A 17,947-nucleotide genomic window follows, 5' to 3' on the forward strand; every position below is an offset into this window, starting at 1 on the left:
TGACCTGCCAGCAGGACCCCAGGCAGGTGATCTGACCTCCCTAGCCCTCTTTTCTCATCTTTATCTTCCCAGCTAACATTTCTGGATTGCATCGTAGAACACACATTTGGTCCTCCTAACAGCCCTGGAAGGCACCAATAATGGCTGGCATCCAAGTTGTATCAGTATGCCTGTAATTTTCCGTATTCTGATGCTCTGACATCTTGGGGCCTTGCTGAGCCTGGTGGCATGCTGGTCCCAGAGTTAACCAGTTCTAGAGAGAGTAAAAGGACCCACCTTTGAGCATGCCTTTTGTATACAAACCAACCAACCCAGAGCCCCTGCCTCCATCACCACCCCCTCCTTTATAGGCTCTCTGGCTCTCAGCCCCTACCCGGGGCCCCCAGTCACCCCAGGGCCAGGCACCTGACACATAGGGGCAGCCCCTGGGCCCCCGAGCCTGCCAGAATGGTCTAGCCTAGCCAATCCTAAACTTGCTTCTTGTCCCATGGAAACCACAACAAAGGCTCTGGTCCAGGTTTCTTCTTCACTCCCTCTGCCTCCTGACCTGCCCTGGTTTCCCTGTGTGGCCGGTATGGCCCTGAATGCCGCCTGTGTCTAGGGATCTGTGAGTATAAACTTCCTTATCTGTGACAGTCATTTCCATGTCTGCGTGTCTTACTTATCATACATACCTGATTAAAACAAACCCCGAGGTAAATACAGCACAGGCGCTGTACAATCTTCCTAGTGTGCTTCTTGCAAGAACCCTAAATTCTTCTTATAGATGAAGACACTGAGGCTCAGGGAAGTGAGAGTTTTCATCCCCAGCCAATCAGCCAGTAGGTGGAAATTGGATTCAGGCTTTTTTTTTTTAAAGATTTTTTAATTTATTTATATGACAGAGAGAGACACAGTGAGAGAGGGAACACAAGCAGGGGGAGTGGGAGAGGGAGAAGCAGGCCTCCCACTGAGCAGGGAGCCCAATGCGGGGCTCGATCCCAGGACCTGGGATCATGACCTGAGCCGAAGGCTCTGCTTAATGACTGAGCCACCCAGGCACCCCTCAGGCGCCCCTCAGATTCAGGCTTTTTGGGCTCCATGGTGAACCTGTCTGCTACACTGCTTCTTACCTGGGGCAGGTGGGGAAAATCTAGAAGCATTGCAGGTAAAATGCACATGGCCTGTATGACACCACCTAGCACCAGGAAGTGCTCACAGCAGGGCGGCAGAAACAAATTTTGCAGGTACAGCCCCTGAGCGTGTTCCTGTCTTCCTGTCGCTGGTCTCTGGCCACTGACCTAGGCACGCGTCTTCAGACCTCTCCTGCCTGTTCCGGCTTCAGGCAGAATTCCCCATCCCCCCCGCACTGCCGGCCCACGCCCTCTGTGTGTGCTTGGCTGCGTCCCCGGCATTGACGCGTCCGAGCTGTGTCGGGACCCACTGGGGGCTCAGAGCTGAGTGGTGGAGGCTGCTCTCTCCCAATGTTATTCTAGATTGTGCACCATACCGAGAAGCCTGCTAATGTGAATCTCTCAGACATTGGCAAGTGTTTAAACACAGAACTGTCAAAGATGTACTCAAAATGCAATCAGAGATCCTTACACCGTCTCTTTATTCCATCCCCCTCTGCTGTGTTCTGTGAGATAGGAATGGGCGGGAAAAGCCATAAGTGGGCATTTTCCTGATTGTCGCTGCATTTAGAGAACGCTAAAACTCTGCCGGGCTCAATGCGCTGCTCCGGGAATGGCATAGATTACCGAGAAGCGTGCGCGTATCTTGTTGAATTTAACAGATTACGCAGTTTGGGGGCAGCACTTTCTGTTCAATGGGACGGGTAAGTGTTAGCGAAAAAGAATTGTAACCTTTTGGAAGGAGATTAATCTTGGAAGTGCAAGTAGCAGAGGTTTTTTTTTGTGTGTGTGTGTCCCTCTGTGAGCCCCGAATGCCGTGCATGCTTGCTGCCGTGTGGCATCTGTATGTGGATGCGTATCTATTAGGATGTATACGGCAAATGGAAAGTTAAAACAATATGGTCATCCTCTACTGCTCAGCTGATTCGTACCTAATGGTCTTTTTACCACCAACAAATCCATGGCTACAAATGCTAGGAACTCAGATAATCTGGCCGAGAAGAAAGGAAGTATTTGGGGAAGATGGTCTGAACGTTGTCATGCAGATTACAAAGGTAGGACAGCGCCCAGTGGTTCTGGAAGCAGGGCTGGTTTCCACGAGGACTTGGGGCTTCTCAGAGATCCAGTTGGGAGATCAGCCACCTGGCCCAGCGTCTAACCAGCCTGTCCAGTCCATGATCAGCTCCTCCCACCTGTCCTCATATCTTTCTGGTCCACAGCTCATCAGGCATGTCCCACGAGAAGCTGGGGTGGCCAATGTCCAGCACTCCAGAGGCGGGAACCAGGGGTTCACGTCCCAGCTCTCCGCTATCTCGCTGTGTGACCTCAGGCTGTGCCTGTCCCCTCTCTGAGCTCCAATTTCCTCCTTTGTCCCCTCTGTGATGTGGACTGGAACCTCCATGTGTCACTTCTGGGACTGAACTCACGACTGAGTCTTGTTCATCATGGTGTCCCTGATGGTGTCTCTCTAGGGTCTGGAACAGGGCTCATGATCCATCCGAGCTTGTGGACAGCTGACCAGGGTGGGGGTGGTATTACAACGGGGCCCAGCCTCCGGGAAGAAAGCAAGTTTCTAGCTTGATGGACTTTGGGGATAGGCTGACTGGATTCTTTGCTTCTGAGGGGCCGATGAGGGGAGGTGGGTAAGAAAAAGCATTTGGACCTTCTGTCCCCTCTCTTAGCTTCACCCGCCTGCAGAACACTCCCTCTCCTGGGGTTCAGGCCCTTCTGGCACTTTGTCAGGCAGGTGCTCCCTCCCCTGCAGGCCAGCCCTCTTCCCTGCTGAGGGGAAGGACAGAGGGAACAGCATTAATTCCCTCTGTGTGCTGAAGAGTTTATGTTCATCTCATCTGTTTTACCCATAAAGCCCCTTCCAGTTAATCAGTCACTGAGGTCCCCAAACACTCCCCACCTTCACGGCCTAGATAGAGGGAGGGGAGGCAGAAGCCAAGCAAGAAAGCCTGTGCTGACTGGTCAGTGGGCATTTTATCCACAGTCAGGTTGGTAAGAGCTGCAGGGTCATGGGAGCACCTGGAGGCTAAGGCAGCCTTAGGCGGTAACAACAGAAGTAGCAGTCCTAGAACAGAGGAGGGGACTTCTCTACACCACTCCACGATGGTCAGGCCATTCCAGAGCTTTAGTTCTGGCTCCCCCACTCCCACTTGGGAGAGAGCAGGTCCAACTGGAGAAGATTCAGAGATGGACATTCAGGGTTGTGGGGGAGGGACAGGGGTCTGAAAACATGACCTGTTGGGGCAGTTGGAGAAAAAGTTTGGAGGAAAGATGAGGGGACCCAGGAGTTGGAGGTCGGTTGGTATAAAGAAGACAGCCAGAGTTATCTCAGGATGGATGGATTGATTGATAAATGTATTCATCCATCTCTCCCCAACCATCTGTTCATCCATAATCTGTCCATCTCTGTCCCTCCATCCTCCATCCCTCCGCCCACCCACACACTCACTGGGAGGCAGTGGGCATGAAGGTTTGGGGTGCCAGTTCTGGATGAGTTTGATGAGGCCAAGCCCCAAGGTCTGTCAAGTGTCCAGTGCCGTCTGCAGTTATCAGTCACTTTATTAGTGACTTGTGTAAACTTAGGCAACCTCTCTGAGCCTTGCTTTTCCCAGATGGAAAATGGGGAGAGTTCTACTTCGGTGTCTGTGACGGTTATACACAGCTGGAGAGTTGCCAGGTCCAAGTGACCATCCAGACAGATATGTCTGTGGCTAGACCTCCAGCTCAGAGGGGCGCGGTGCTGGACCATTGATGTGTTTGCCAATGGACGTGCCCCCTGCCTCCGAGCCGTGGCACCCACTCTGCAGGGAGAGCCCAGACAGTATTTGAGGGTATCAGGCAGCAAGTTGCGGCTCCTGTCCCCACCTGGCTCTGTGTACAGGAGCCTTGACCCCCATCCATTCTTCCCTGGGAGGGAAGAAGCCTCTCAGTTCCCTCCTCCGGGGAGGGGGGAGGAACAGGGGAGAGCTGACAGCTCCGTGCTCACTCCCCAGTCCGCGGTAGTCCCGAGCTACAGAAATAAATGAAACTGTATAGTTGGAGTCGTTTGCTAATTAGTTTAAGTAACACCCCCAGTCAGAGACAGGACATAAATACATTAGCAGGGCTCCCCCAGCCGGGGCGGTGCTCAGAGTGGGATGGATGGGAGACGTGAAGTCGAAACACAGAGTCAGAGCTGGAAGGCTGTGCGCAGAGGCCACCCCTCATCCTCCGATTGCCATGCGGGAAGGGGCTCAGCGAGAGTCCCCGGCTGACTCCGTGGCCTGGCGACCTTGAAGGAGTCGGAGTCGCTGACCCAGAGATGTGGGATCAGCTGGACCCATGTCCAGTTGCCCCTCCCCTGCTCACCGCTGTGGGACCTGGACAGGTTCCTGACCCGAAAGCCTCATTTTCCTCAGCTACAGAGCATATCTTGGAAAGTTCCTTGGGGATTGGAGGGGTCAGCCTTTACCCAGGGTGGCTGGCCCCACGATGGGGTCCAGGAGATGGTGGTCTTCTCTGGGGTGTCCTCCACGACCCTCCCCCAGATGCTCAGGCCCCCGCAAACCTCCTCCCTCCCTGCCGGCAGCTGGAGCAGGGCCACTGAGGGGTTCTCTGCTCCATGTCACCCTGTGATGCTTTCGGCGGCTTCATTTGCCAGATTTCTGCTGGGACCTGCTGGGAATGGGACGAGCGAAGCAAACACATCTGGTCCTGTGCCCCTGCAGCTCTCCGGCTCGGCTTGGGGAGCGAACAGTTACTCTGCACCCCTCAGCCGGGCCCAGAAGGGTGGGCTGTGATGGAAGTAGGAGGGTGGGCACGGTGGGGAGGCAGAAGGCCTGGAGAGCCCCCCCTACCTGACTGGCAGCACCGAGGGGCAGGGGCCTGCCAAGAGTGAGCAGTTCCTCAAAATGAGTGACGTGGGCTGGGTGTGTGTAGTAGGGACAGCTGGGGACTGGGGCAGACGGACACTGGCTTCCGGTCTAAGGGAGGCACAGATACTCAGCACTTGACTGGGCCAGGAGCATGAAATTTTAAAATTAATTGATCGATTTTTAGAAAACAAAGAATGGCATTTTATTGGGACTTTTTTGCGTTTTTTATGTTGGCAACCAGATTCAAATAGAAAAGTTATGCCAAACGAAATGTGCCTCTGGGCAGGTCTGGCCTGCAAACGGGGGCCCGGGGAAGCTGACACTGTGAATACCAAGTGCTGCTTGTCTCTGTTCAGTGTCTTCTGAAACCCCAGAGCGGTTTGGAGGGGTGGGTGTTCTTCTTCCTGCTTTATAGGGGGGGAAACTGAGGCACACAGCTGGTGAGTGGCAGAGCTGGGTCTGGGACCCAGGCCATAGAGACTGTCATTGTGTCGGGGCTCCCAGAGTTGATAAACGCCAAGGAGGAGAAAACCCTCTTTTTTCAAACTTGTGAAGGACTCTGGGGCAGCGGGAGAGGCAGCGATGAGCAAGATTATGGTTTTCTGCCAGTTTTTGGACAAACTTCTGTCTTGCTCCCTTCCCCCCTCCGTGGCCGGGCTGGGACTCAGGTGGCCCTCAGGCAGCCGCTTGCCATGGCCACAGAGCTCAAGACCAGACAGGATGTGTAGGTCCTGGTCTCGGGGGTGGGGGTGGGGTGTGAAGAAAGAAGATTCTAACTACGTTCTGGACTCTTCTGTTCCCTTGCCATTAGAATACAATAGTTGTAGTTACAGTGCCCGAAACATTGTTGTATTATTGTTTATCATTCTCATGATTGATTGTTTGCCACCAGGCTCGCCCTGCCCCTTCCCGGAGCTCACACGGGGCTGGGAAAAGCACACTTCTTCCTAGATCGCCCATCAGGAGCCGAGTCTGACCACACGTCTGTCCCATCCGATCCGATATTGTGGGCGTCAGTTCTCAGTGAGGCAAACGGTCCTTAGAAGTTGGGGCATTTCTGGAATTGGGTTCCTGACAGAACACTCACAGGGCAGAGGATACAGAGTTTCACGAAAGCCCTGCTCTTCCTGGGAGGGGGTGGGGGCAGGGAGGTCCTTAGCTCCCAGGAAGGGGCATTCCCCAGGCACACCCTCCGTGGTCAGGGGAAACTGAGGCTCAGAGAGGTTGAGTGACTTGCTCATTTGAGAGGTGACAGAGCTGGGATTGGAACTGAAGCCAGCGGGCTCCCAAACTGAGCACTGCGGCTGTGTGTGCTCCTGTGGGGGTCATGGCCACCCGGGGTCAGAGAAGAAGCGCTGTGAGGGGTGGATCTCCAGCAGCCAGGCGGCCTCTTGCTCTTCCTTCTCCGTTTGCCAGGAGCCGGGAGGTTGAGGCCCCTTGGGAGGGTTCCCCGACATGTCACCCAGGGGCCCCCCCAGACAGAAGGCTGGAGGGGCCAGGAGAAGGACTGGGGCCTCCGGGTTGGCTCAGCTTCAACATTACATTTTCATCCAAATCGGGGCCCACAGGTACTGTCATGACTTTTTCTCTAGGCCCAGGGAGCCCGGCAACTGAGGCAGGTGGGCGATGGGGAGGCAGAGACCCGAGTCTGGGGTCAGGCTGGTTTCTGGGGGGCAGTGGGGGCCAAGGGTGGGGGTGGTGGTTTACTGGGTCCGAGGGGCTGTGGTAGTGGGGGGGCGGCCCACAGCCGTGTCAGGTGGGAGACAGCACCCACACCTGCTCAGGGCATCTGCAAGGTGGGGCCCCAGAGGAAGAAAGGGAAGGAAGGAAGGTGTGGAAGAACGGCCCGGGGCTCTGCACAGAGCCAAGCTGGAAGGACCTGTTACCGGTTCAGCGTATGGTCTGCGTAGACAGCTTTGTTTGGATTGCATTTGGCTTGGACAGTCAGGGTAGGCCCTTCCCCAAAGCGTGGGGTCTCCAGAGGTTTCACACGGGCTCTGCAAGGAACTTGCGCTTCCTGCTGGAGCGTGGAGGCTCCCGAGTCAGTCCCCCGCGGGGTGAGTGGCCTGGGACAGTGAGGCTGGGGGGCCAGGCCTGGAGGTCCGGGGTGGGGTCTCCTTTCAGGGGAAAAGTGGCTCAGACAGAGGAACCCGAGGCGGGTAAGTCCTGAGGATGAGGCCAGGGGCCCTCCTGCTGGCCTGGGTCTGGTGGCCTGTCACCTAGCTGCCACCGGAGCAGGCAGGCTGCAGGGAGGAGGATGGGCCTCCTGCCGCTGCCTCTGATCCGAGGGCATGGGTGGGGGAGCAAGCAGCGGGGGCTGCTCCGCCGGGGATCCCGGTGCCTGTCGCCCGCCGCCCTCCCCTGGCTGGGGGGTGGCTCTCAGCAGGCCAACAGCGGTGTCCTGCGTGTCTCTGTCCACCCCTGCAGGTAGCCTGCCCTACGAGTACAAGATCGTGATTGCCGGCAACCATGAGCTGACCTTCGACCAGGAGTTCATGGCGGACCTCATCAAGCAAGACTTTTACTACTTTCCGTCTGTGTCGAAGCTGAAGCCGGAGAACTATGAGAACGTGCAGTCCCTGCTGACCAACTGTATCTACCTGCAGGACTCGGAGGTCACTGTGCGGGGCTTCCGGATCTACGGCTCGCCGTGGTGAGTGCGTCCTGGGTGCCTTCCTGACCTCGGGCTGGGTGCTGGGGGAGCTGGGGCTGAAGGCGCAGAGGGAAGTGGGGCTGGGAGAAGCACTGGGGAGCTCCAGATCTCAGCTCTTCCCGCACCCCTGTGTGGCCCCCGGCAGGCCCCCATATCTAACTGGCAAGTAGTTCTATCAGCTGTGTCCTCTGTGCTGTTTGTCTCACATACAGACGGCTACTGTTATTATCCCCAGTTTCCAAGTGAGCAAACTGAGGCACAGAGAGCTTGAGGATCTTGTCAAATGTCATGCAGCTAGGAAGGGGCAAAGCTGGGATTAAACCCAGGCACTCTGGTTCCAGAACCCCTGCTTTCAACCATTACTGTGTATGCTAGGAATCTCCCCATTGCCCATGTCCCCTGACACACACCAGAGATGCGTGGGTGAGGGGTGACGAGTGATCAGCCAGGCTGAGGAAAGGCAGTTGTAATTTTCATGGAAGGCCGAAGACCTGGTTTACTGTGTCGGGGATGGCGGTTGTTTCAATCATGAGTACATATCAAGCTCTTACTCTCTGTTGGGTGCACAGAATAATCAGGCCTCATCCCTGGCTCAGTGGGGATCACGGTGAGAAAGAGTCATGACTCTTCTGTGTGATGGTCAGTGTGTCCATCAGAGCTCTGGTGATGATGATGGGGATGATGATGGGGATGATGGTTGTGATGGCCATTGTAGTGGTGATGATGATGATGATGATGGTGAAAGTGATGATGTTGATGGTGGTGATGGTGATGATGATGATGGCGATGATGGTGATGATGTTGATGGTGATGATGGTGATGATGATGGTGATGATGGTGATGATGATTAATTAAGATGATGGTGATGAATGTGCGCACTTCAGCACATATACTAAGATGACGGTGATGATTATGATGGTGATGGTGATGATGGTGGTGATGATGATGGTTGTGATGGTGATGATGGTGGTGATGATGGTGGAGATGGTGATGATGATGATGGTGGAGATGGTGGTGGAGGTGGTGATGATGATGATGGTGATGGTGATGATGGTGGAGATGGTGATGGTGGTAGTTGTGATGGTGATGGTGGTGATGGTGGAGGTGGTGATAATGATGGTGATTATGGTGGTAGTTGTGATGGTGATGGTGGTGGGTAGCAAATCATTCCTGAGCAAATTCAGTAAGCCGGTCCCTGTGCTAAAGTCTCCATAAGCATTGTTTCTAATTCTTACTCAGCCCTGAGCAGACTGATTTATTGTCCCCATTCTGTAGGTGGACAGGCCAAGTGGCCCTTAGCGGACTTAGAGCTGGCAATAGCCACAGGGTGCCAAGTGCTGGCAGGGTGAGGAGGGTACCATACACAGTGGGGAGAGGTCACATGTCCTTGAAAGTGTGGCGTGATTCCAGAAGTCTCCTTGGAGGAGGTGAGGTGACCTGAGCTGTGGAGGAGGAGAAGGGCATTCACAGCTATGGAGGGGTAACGGCCTGAAGCTGCACCATCAGAGCAGTACATGCAGGGAGGCTGAGGGATGATTTGGGGGCACATGGGGACTGTATGGGTGCAGGGACTTTGGGGGAGAGATGTTACCAACACAGTGTGTCTGGGAGAACCTGGGCTGCCTGGTGGATGCCCTGTGGTGACACCTGGTGGCCAGAGGCTGCTGGTGGGTTTAGGACCTGGTTCCATCTTGCCAAGGCCTCCTCATGGGGCAGAAGGAAGATGTGGGCTGTCCCATTGTCCCTGAGCCACAGGAGGTACCTGCTGCCATCTCTCTGGTCCTCATCGTGTCTGGGGTCTTGATGATCTCCCTGGGGTCTTGATGATCAAGGACCACTGGGGCACTTGAGGACATGATGAGCTCAGTGCCAAGGACAGGAGTGGAGAGGAGACGGTTGAATCTGCCTGGCAGGCCACTGGAGCCCAGATTTGGAGAAGGAGTCTGGCTGAACATGCTGCAAGGACTGCAGCATGAGGTGCAAGAGGGAAGTCAGGAGGGTCGAGGGGGAGGCCTTCAGGTACCAGACCAGGCAGCCTGGACTGCAGCTCCTTGCCCAGTATTTTGAACACCCCCTTACCCCTGCATGTCCACATACATACACAACCCTTTAAAAAAATATTCTATTCTATAGGAGTTAGTGTGGTTTTGGAACCAAACTGCTTGGGCTCAAATCTTGGCCTCAACTTTAATGAGCTGTGTGACCCTGGGTAAGTCACTTAACCTCTCTGTGCCCCAGTTTCCTTCCCTGCAGAATGGAAGTGACAGTGCACGTCCTGCAGAGGGTGGTCGTGAAGGTGTCAGGAGGGTCGAGCTGGGCCTGGTGCCTGTACCAATAAGCTCTTCATGAACGGAGACCCCATTGCTGTTATTTGCTGCAGAGACCAGCCTTCCAACACCGCCTTGTCCACAACCCAGTATGTGGGCTGCAGGACAAGCAGGGGATGGGGACTGGCAGGTGTCACTCAGTGTCCACCCCCTTCCCCCAGAGCAGCTGTATGCACCCCTATGGCTGGGGGCTGAGCAACCCCTTTGACAGTCTGCTCTCAGGCTCATGGGTGCGTGGAGGGCCAGGGTGTTGGGCCAGCCCTGTTGTCCCCTCTGCCAGCTAGAGGCCAAGTGCTGGTGCTCCCGAGGCCTGAGTGAGGTCCAGCTGCCCTGTGCTTGGGCCGCCAGTGGCTACTGCCTTTGGCTTTTGGGGTTTCCAGCCTGGATAGTTCTAGACCCTTTAGTTCCAGAATTTTCCTGGGGCCTTACTGCTTTCTCCTTGACCCCCTTACCTGTCATCCTGGCTGGCTGGGTGCACACCCACTGCCTGATGCCATGTGGAGCCCAGTACTGAGTGCGGGACTGAGAGGCTCAGGCCAGAGAAGGGACCCCAGGAGGCCTTGGTGAGATCCAGGAGGGCTCCCTGTCGGAGGGGGGATTTGAACTGCAGTTTCCGCAAGTGGAGGGGGCAGGAGAGGAGCCATATTTCTGAGTCCCACTCTGTGCCAGGCTCCCCCAGAATCTTCTGGATGCTGTTTGGGCAGCCGTCGATGCCGAGGGCTGAGTGGTACCTTGTCTATGCTCCCAATGCAGGCCATGGGCTGGTGTTTCAGCAGCTGCCCTGGTTTCCCTTGGGCCCCATCTGGGGCTGGGAGCAGGTGGTGGGTGTCACAGCAACAACCATGGCCCAGCGGTTGGTTGGTAAGGGAAGGGATGTTCAAATTGGGACACTATGAATATGTAGCTGTGTGACGTCGGGCAAGTGCCTTAGCCTCTTTGGTCCCTCTGTGGAGTGAGGAAATGATACTACCACATTATAGGCAGTTGTGAAGTCTGTGTGGGCCCATCCAGATGAAGGCCTGGCCCAGAGCAAGGCCCTGGAGGTTGGTTGTAATTACTATTACTGGGAACTCCTGGGGTGGAGGCCGGGATGAGGTTAGCTCTACTCTAGCTGATACCTCAGCAACCCTCAAGGCTGGGCCAGGACTCTATCCCATTTCACAGAAGGGCAAGTAGAGGCGCAGGTGGGCTGTGGCTTGCCCAGGGCCACATAATGACTCGTTGTCTGGACTCCTAGTCTGGGCTCTTCCTGCTCCAGCATAGAAGTCAGTGTCCTTGTATGAACATGTACTCAGTTCCGGGCCCAGAACAATGGGCTCTGTATGGGTTCCTTTGTTCTCCAAAAAACCTTCTGATGCACCTGGGTCTTACTGGCTCCGTGAGGATATTGAGGCCAGTGGATCCGGTCAGTGTTCTCGTGGTCTCCTGTTAATTGCTTCGTTCATTTGTCAAGACTGTATTGAATGCCACACACTGATCTAGGCCCTGGGGACATGCTGTGAACCAGACAGGTGCAGCTTCGGCCTTCACAGGGTTTATGTCCTCGTGGGAGACACATCAGCCGCCAAATCCTTGATTCCATAAGGGCCAGGAGGAGAGGGGCTGGGAGCTGGGGTCAGGGAAGGCTTCCCCTGGGAGAGGGGCTGGGAGCTGGGGTCAGGGAAGGCTTCCCCTGGGAGAGGGGCTGGGAGCTGGGGTCAGGGAAGGCTTCTCCTGGGAGAGGGGCTGGGGCTGAGGGGACACAAGCAGCTATGCAGGTTGGGGGGCTGGGGAAAGGTGTGACAGGCAGAGGGAACAGCTCAGGCAAGGGCCAGGAGGCTGGCAGGGCCGTGGGCATTCTGGAGGCCGATGCTCAGCTCTCAGTCACAGCTCCCTCTGCCTGTCACCCTGTGTCATCAACCTGTTGGGAGCCCGCACAGCACAGCTGAGGTCCAAAAGGGACACAGCACTCATATGTGCAGGCTGTCAGTCTAGTGCTCGCTGGACCCAGACACACCAGGGGTGCCCCCAGGCTCTGACTCTCACTCCATGTCTGACCTGCTGAGTCATGCGTCTCCGAGCCTCAGTGTCCCAAATGCACAAGGGGACACTGCCCCGCCAGGCTCCTCTGTGCTGTTCCCAGGTGACGCTGCCCCTGGGAAGGTGTTCACGGCTGCAGCGCCTCCTGGTCCTGCTGCTGATTCTGCCTGGTGCAGGGGTTGTGCACCCCCCAACTGTCTGCCGAGACTCAGCCCCTTGGCACCGACCGCCTGGAGATATGGCGGCTCATTAGGAGGGTAGCCTGGCCAAGATGGTGGTGATGATTACTAAGTTCAGATGTTTGGGTTTCCCTTTCTTTTCCTTGCTCTCCACACATTGACTAACACGGAGAATACAGGAGATGTTCTCTCCAGCTTTAGAAGTGTAATTATACCAGTGGGGGGATCGGGGATTGAATAAAGCTCTAGCCATGAGTGTCTGAATAGCAATGGTGTCTGGAGCATGTGGGCAGGGCTGACCCAGGTTGAGGGGGAGACCTGTTCAGTGTGACCCTAGCCGGCAGAGCAGGGGCACAGAAGACAGTGACAAAAGGCAGGCTCTCATCAGTGCGGGAAGACCGTCCCACAGGCAGGAGCCCAGGAGAGAGGTGATGTGACCTTACTGAGTGGTGAGCTGCCTGTCACAAGGGGTGTGCAAGCACAGACCCACTGTGTTTGGGCCTGGTATCCTCCTAACCCCTCCCCACTTAGAGGGCCCCAGTTCCTTTGCCTGCGCTGATGATTCCCCTGCAGAGGGATGCGCCGGCATGCTCTCGGGGGCGTGGGTGGGGGGTCAGGGAGAGTCCTCTCGGTGCTACACTAGGGGTGGGGACATTGTGACCAGGCTGGCCTTGACATGGAGGACTGTCTGGAATAAGCAAGGAAGGGAAAACAAAACAAACTCGTGGTCACCACGATTGGCTTCTCTTCTAAGTGGTGCCACCGGGAGATGCTCCGCTTGGGAGAGAGAATCCTTCCAAATTTTCCTTGGGCCACGCGTTCCAAAGGCCACAAGGCCATTGTGTGCCTGGCCCCCTGCAGGGCTCTGGAGACCCAGATGTGGATCAGGCTTGTTCCGCCGTCCAGGAGCTCAGGATGAGGGTGGTGGTGGTTGGGGGGTCCGTAACGTCTGACACCCCGCGCTGACCCAGCCTTGGCCCAGGGCAGTCTCCGGCCCCATGCTTGCATGCCTGTCCCCCACAGTCCTTGCCGTGCCCCCGTGCCCCTGCCCCGCCCCGTGCCAGGGTGCCTTACCAACCCCATCCTGCAGCAGTCAGTGAGGCAGAGAGAATAATCTGTAGTATGAGTGTGTCCCGTGCAATCTTTGGGACTTACCCTAAGAAATTCTTCGTTGTTTATCTGAAGGTCACAGTGAACAGGATGCGCATTGCATCCGCTTTTTACACTCAATATTATATTTTCAAGATTCTTCCTGCACGTGTCAGCATGGGCAGGTGTAATTGGGTCTTTTCTCACCGCTACGTAGGATTTCATCGTATGAATATACCGCAACTTATTCGTCCATTTTCTGTAAACCCAGCCACCCTGGCTTTGGGGCTGTTATCAATACTACTGCTGTGGACATTCTCGAACGCGTCTCTTGGGGTACAGAGATCCATGCTCCTGAACGGACGCACATGACACGCTCACACACACACACCCCCACTAGGAATGGAGGGGGCGGGTCACGGGCTGTGCGGTTCTTTAGGGGAACCTCTAAACTGTTTGTCAAAGCGGTTATGCCGATTTCTTTCCCCGTCCAGCAGTCCCTCGCCTTGCGTCCTTGCCAGCGCTTGGTGTTGTAGGGCTTTTAAATTACGTCCGTTCTGCTTGCTGGCCTCCCAGTGTGGTTTGCATTCCCTCGATGGCCAGGGAGGCCAAGCATCTTTTGTCGGCCACTTGGTGTCTTCTTTTGTGAACTGCTCACGTCTTTTGCCCATTTAATAGAAATAATCGGGTGTCTGTCTTTTTCTTATTGGTTGGTAGAGATCCTTTGTGTATTCCGAATGGGAGCCCTTTGTCTGTTGTAATGTGACAAGTGGCTTTTCGTCCTCTGTGACTCTCTCAGTGGTGACTTCAGATGGCCAGAAGTTCTTAATGTGGGGTAGTCCAACATATTCATGGTTTTCTTTGTGGTAAGTGCTTTTTGGGTTCTGTTTAAGAAATCTCCCATCCCCTGGAGTTGTGAAGATATTTCCATGTTGTCTTCTGGAAGGTTTGCTATTTAGCCTTTTATGCGTGGGGGTTGGACCCGCCAGCAGTGAGTGTGTCGACGGTGAGCAGGAGGGGTCCCATCTTGGGTGTCTTCACGTGGATGCCTGCTTGGCCCAGCACTGAGCGGAGACAGTCTGTCCCTCCTGGCACGCCCTGCACTAGCCACTTCCACCTCGCGCCTGGGCTCCGTGTCTGGGCCTCTCCCCCTCCTTCGGTCCACTTAGCTCCAGGACCACGCGGTCTTCATGACTCTAGCAGTAGCTTTCTGTCGTGCCTCTTTTCCTACTAGAATGTTGGAGGCTCCACGAGAACAGGAACCTGACTCTGTTTTTGTGGTCTTCACTCCAGCGCTAGGACCGCGCCTGGCTCGTCAGAATCGATGTTTTTTGGATGGTTGGATGGATGGATGGATGGACAGGTGACAGATGCCAGGCTGTGGGAACTCAGTTAACATTCAGGCCTGGTCTGGTGTGGTGTTCCTGTGTCTTTCTGGGACCTTCCTCCGGGCCTTCCCCCAGGCTCCTCGCCTCCAGGGTCCTTCCTCTTCCTCCTCCTCCTCCTCGGTACTGGTCCCTCCAGAGCAGAGCCTGACCCTGCCACCTCCCTGCTTACCCTGCTGCCCCTCACCCCCAGGCTGAAGGCCTGCCCCCCCGTCTCTGGACCCCGTGCCCTCCCCAACACCAGCAGAGGCTCCATCACTGCGGGCCTCCGGTCCCGAGTCTCGTGGGAGGCGGTGTGTTTGTGACGCCGCCCCCAGGGCACTGTGACTTTCTAGTCACAGGAAAGCCACGTCTGGTCCCCTCAGGAGCAGACTCGGCACTGAGCCTTGGGCAGAGCAGCTTAGAGGAAGGGGTGGGAACCAGCCACGGAGGAAGAGGAAGAGCTCAGCTGTCACAGAATCTTGAGTGTTGGAAAAAAATTCTGTATACATACTGTATTCGTTTATGGGTTTTGGATACATTTTTTTGTTCTCATTTAACTGAAAACGGCCTTGATTTAAAAAAAAAAAACAAAACAGGAGTGCGGGAGGGAGTGAAATTGGCATGCAGCTCGTCCATCTGGTCTAATTACTTCTGGTATTTTGAAAGAAGGAATATAAACCTGCTGAGACATTAAACTTTGAGAAGAGGCTGCCGGCCATTGCCGGGCGTCTGGGCGCGGATCCTGGTGCTCAGCTTGGAGGCCTGGCGCTGCCCGCAGGCAGGAGTGCGGGGTGCCCTGCGCCTCTCGCAGGGAGCCCAGGGCCTCGGAGACCAGCTCTCTTTAAACGCCAGGGCCGGACAAGGCCCCGCTTGACACTCCTGCTGGCGGGCGGGGCCCAGCCCGGTGATCTTGGGTCAGAATCTTGGCTTTCTGTGAAATGACAGGAGGGATAAAACCCCCCTGTAGGGCTGCTCTTAGGATTCCAGGGGGTTGTGTGCGTAAATTGCTTGGCACACAGGAAATGTTCAGCACATGGTGGTCCCACTTACCGTCTAACCCTCTGCAGCTCGCTGCCTGGATTGCTGAGAACGGGGGTGGGGGGGGCGAGATCAGGGTGTTCTGCACAGCCAGGGGCTGCCCACCGAGCCGCCCCGGGGACGGGGTATGGGCAGGGGTTGAGCCTTCCATGTCCTTCGTTCCCTTCCCTGTGTGCACAGGGCAGCCCTGCTGGGTGGGGTGGGGGCAGGCACCGAGCCTCCTGGGAGTTTTAAGGCTGGGACCCTCGGGAGCCAGGCTCTGCTTGCCGATGGGACAGTCGTCATAGTAACTGTGCCCACGGCTGTCCCCGAGGCCCCATGCTCCCGTCGCTTGTAATCTTCTAGACCCTCGTCCCCACTGGACATCCGAGGAGCCTGGGACCCAAGAAGTGAAGGGACTTGCTTAGGGTGCCCCAGTGCTTGAGGGCTGGGCTGGGCCTGGGTGGTAGGATGGAGGGCACCCCCCCCCCCCCCCCCTGAACTGGGTACAGAGAGATGCTAAAAGGTTTCTTTTTAAAACTTCATCAAATAGGTCTTTTGGAGAAAACAGAATAGAGGCGAATAGAGTGAAACCCTGGCTCCTTCCTAGCCCCTCAGAGGCTCTCGCCAGGACGTGGCCGAGGTCCTGGGACCCTGGCCAGGCCCGGGTCCTGTGGCAGCCCGGCACCCGCTGTGCCCGGCTGCGGTCAGAGGCTGCTGGGGCCACAGGACGCCGGCCCTGCTCGATTCAGCCCCCCGGCTTCAGGCCCTTCTCCCCCCCCCCCCCCCACCAGGAATCCTGGCTCGGCACAACTCCAGCCGCTCACCCAGAATCCTTCGCTCTTTCTCTTAAGAAAAGCTTTTTCTTCGTTCGGAAAACGTTTATTTTTCAGTCTCCCTCCAATACTTGTCCAAGGTGTTCAGGGCACTGGACGCTCACGTTCTGCGCAGCTCTGTCTGGGGCCGTCCTGGGCAGCCCCTCAGACAGGACTGTGCCCGCCCCGGCCTGGGGGTGCACACAACCGGGGACGGTTTGCTTCCATTTCTTGGGCTTCGCGGACCCACCCGGAGGCCGGAGGTCAGGGGCATCTTCCTCCGTCTGGTGCAGCATCCTGCTTCCCTGTGGTCAGTGGCGGCCTCTTCTGGCCCATTCTCCCCTTGTCCCCAGAAGCCCTCTGGGGGCCCAGCTTTACGGAGGGTGGGTCACAGGCCCAGCTCCCTCCCCTTAACCCCCTGAGGCTCCCTGCTGGTTACTTCAGGGCCACGAAGACCCACGTGCCCTGGGTCACAGGCTGCCAGTCCTGTGCCTCTAAAGCTGTGTCTCTCACTGTACCTCTTGCGTTTCTAGGTGGTTTCAGTGCGAGGCTGTGGCCTTCCTCTTCCTCCTTCAGGCCAGAGGGGTGGGCTTTCCCTCCTCTTCTGTAGCTGAGACTCTGAGACCCCCTGGGTCCGCAAGCTCCCCGGGAGCTGTTGCAGAATCGTCCTGCTTAACTTGCCGAGCATCGGGGCAGACAGGATTGTTTTCATCCCATTTTATGGACAGGGAAGGTGAGGCTTGGGTCGAGGACCTGGCCCGAGATCTCAGCCCTAGCAGAGCAGCGCAGGGGTCCAGCCCAAGTGGGTGGACTTGGTCAGCTTTGGGGCGGCCGGCGGCGGCGGCCTCGGGCCACTGCTTCCCGCCGGCCCCTGGCCCCGTCCCTCGGGCGGCCGCTGTGGGCTGCAGAGCCCAGACGGGGCTCCCCGGGTCCCTGGCCCTGGCACTGGCGTGTTCTCCCTGAGCTCTGAGTCCTGCTTCTGGGAAATCAGACTCGGATTCTCCCCTCGCAGGGCTGTGCGTGGGCGAGATGAGGGGGGCACGCAGAGCCCTGGGCTGGGGCACCAGGGACCTTGGTGGTATTGCCCCCCCCCCGTCTTGAGCTCAGATCGGGTCAGGAATGGCCTGGGTTCAGTGGAAGCCGCGGAGCCAGCCTGCCTCTGGGGCTGGCCGCACACCCCACCTGAGCCTGCCACCTCCCTCGGGCCGTGACAGTGACCGGAGGGCGGGAGCCAGCCGGCATAGCCCAGCCTGTCCCCAAGGGACCCGGCGTGGCCACCACCAAGGGTGACGCTGCTGCTCACACCCCCTCTCCTTCCTCCCTGGATTCTGACAGTTGTCAGCCCCACACGCCACACGCAGCCGACGAATTTTGATGTCGGGAAGAAATTCCTCACGGTTCCTGGCCCTACGCTGTGCTGTCTCTGCACACACACACACACCACACACATGCACACAACTACACACACACACACCACACACATGCACGCAACTACACACACAC

The 17,947-nt window shown here is 56.6% G+C and overlaps 1 protein-coding gene across 2 annotated transcripts in view; it reads left to right on the top strand.

The window, feature by feature from the left end:
- MPPED1 (metallophosphoesterase domain containing 1) overlaps positions 1–17,947 on the top strand; it is a 74,812-nt gene that overhangs the window by 41,438 nt on the left and 15,427 nt on the right. For both annotated transcript variants that reach the window (XM_032416176.1, XM_032416177.1), the window contains exon 4: positions 7,406–7,631. In XM_032416176.1, the coding sequence (XP_032272067.1) occupies positions 7,406–7,631 (226 nt within the window). The remainder of the gene's footprint in view (positions 1–7,405; positions 7,632–17,947) is intronic.

The sequence above is a fragment of the Phoca vitulina genome, unplaced genomic scaffold (genome assembly GCF_004348235.1).
Source record: "Phoca vitulina isolate PV1807 unplaced genomic scaffold, GSC_HSeal_1.0 scaffold19, whole genome shotgun sequence".
Classification (NCBI taxonomy): domain Eukaryota; kingdom Metazoa; phylum Chordata; class Mammalia; order Carnivora; family Phocidae; genus Phoca; species Phoca vitulina.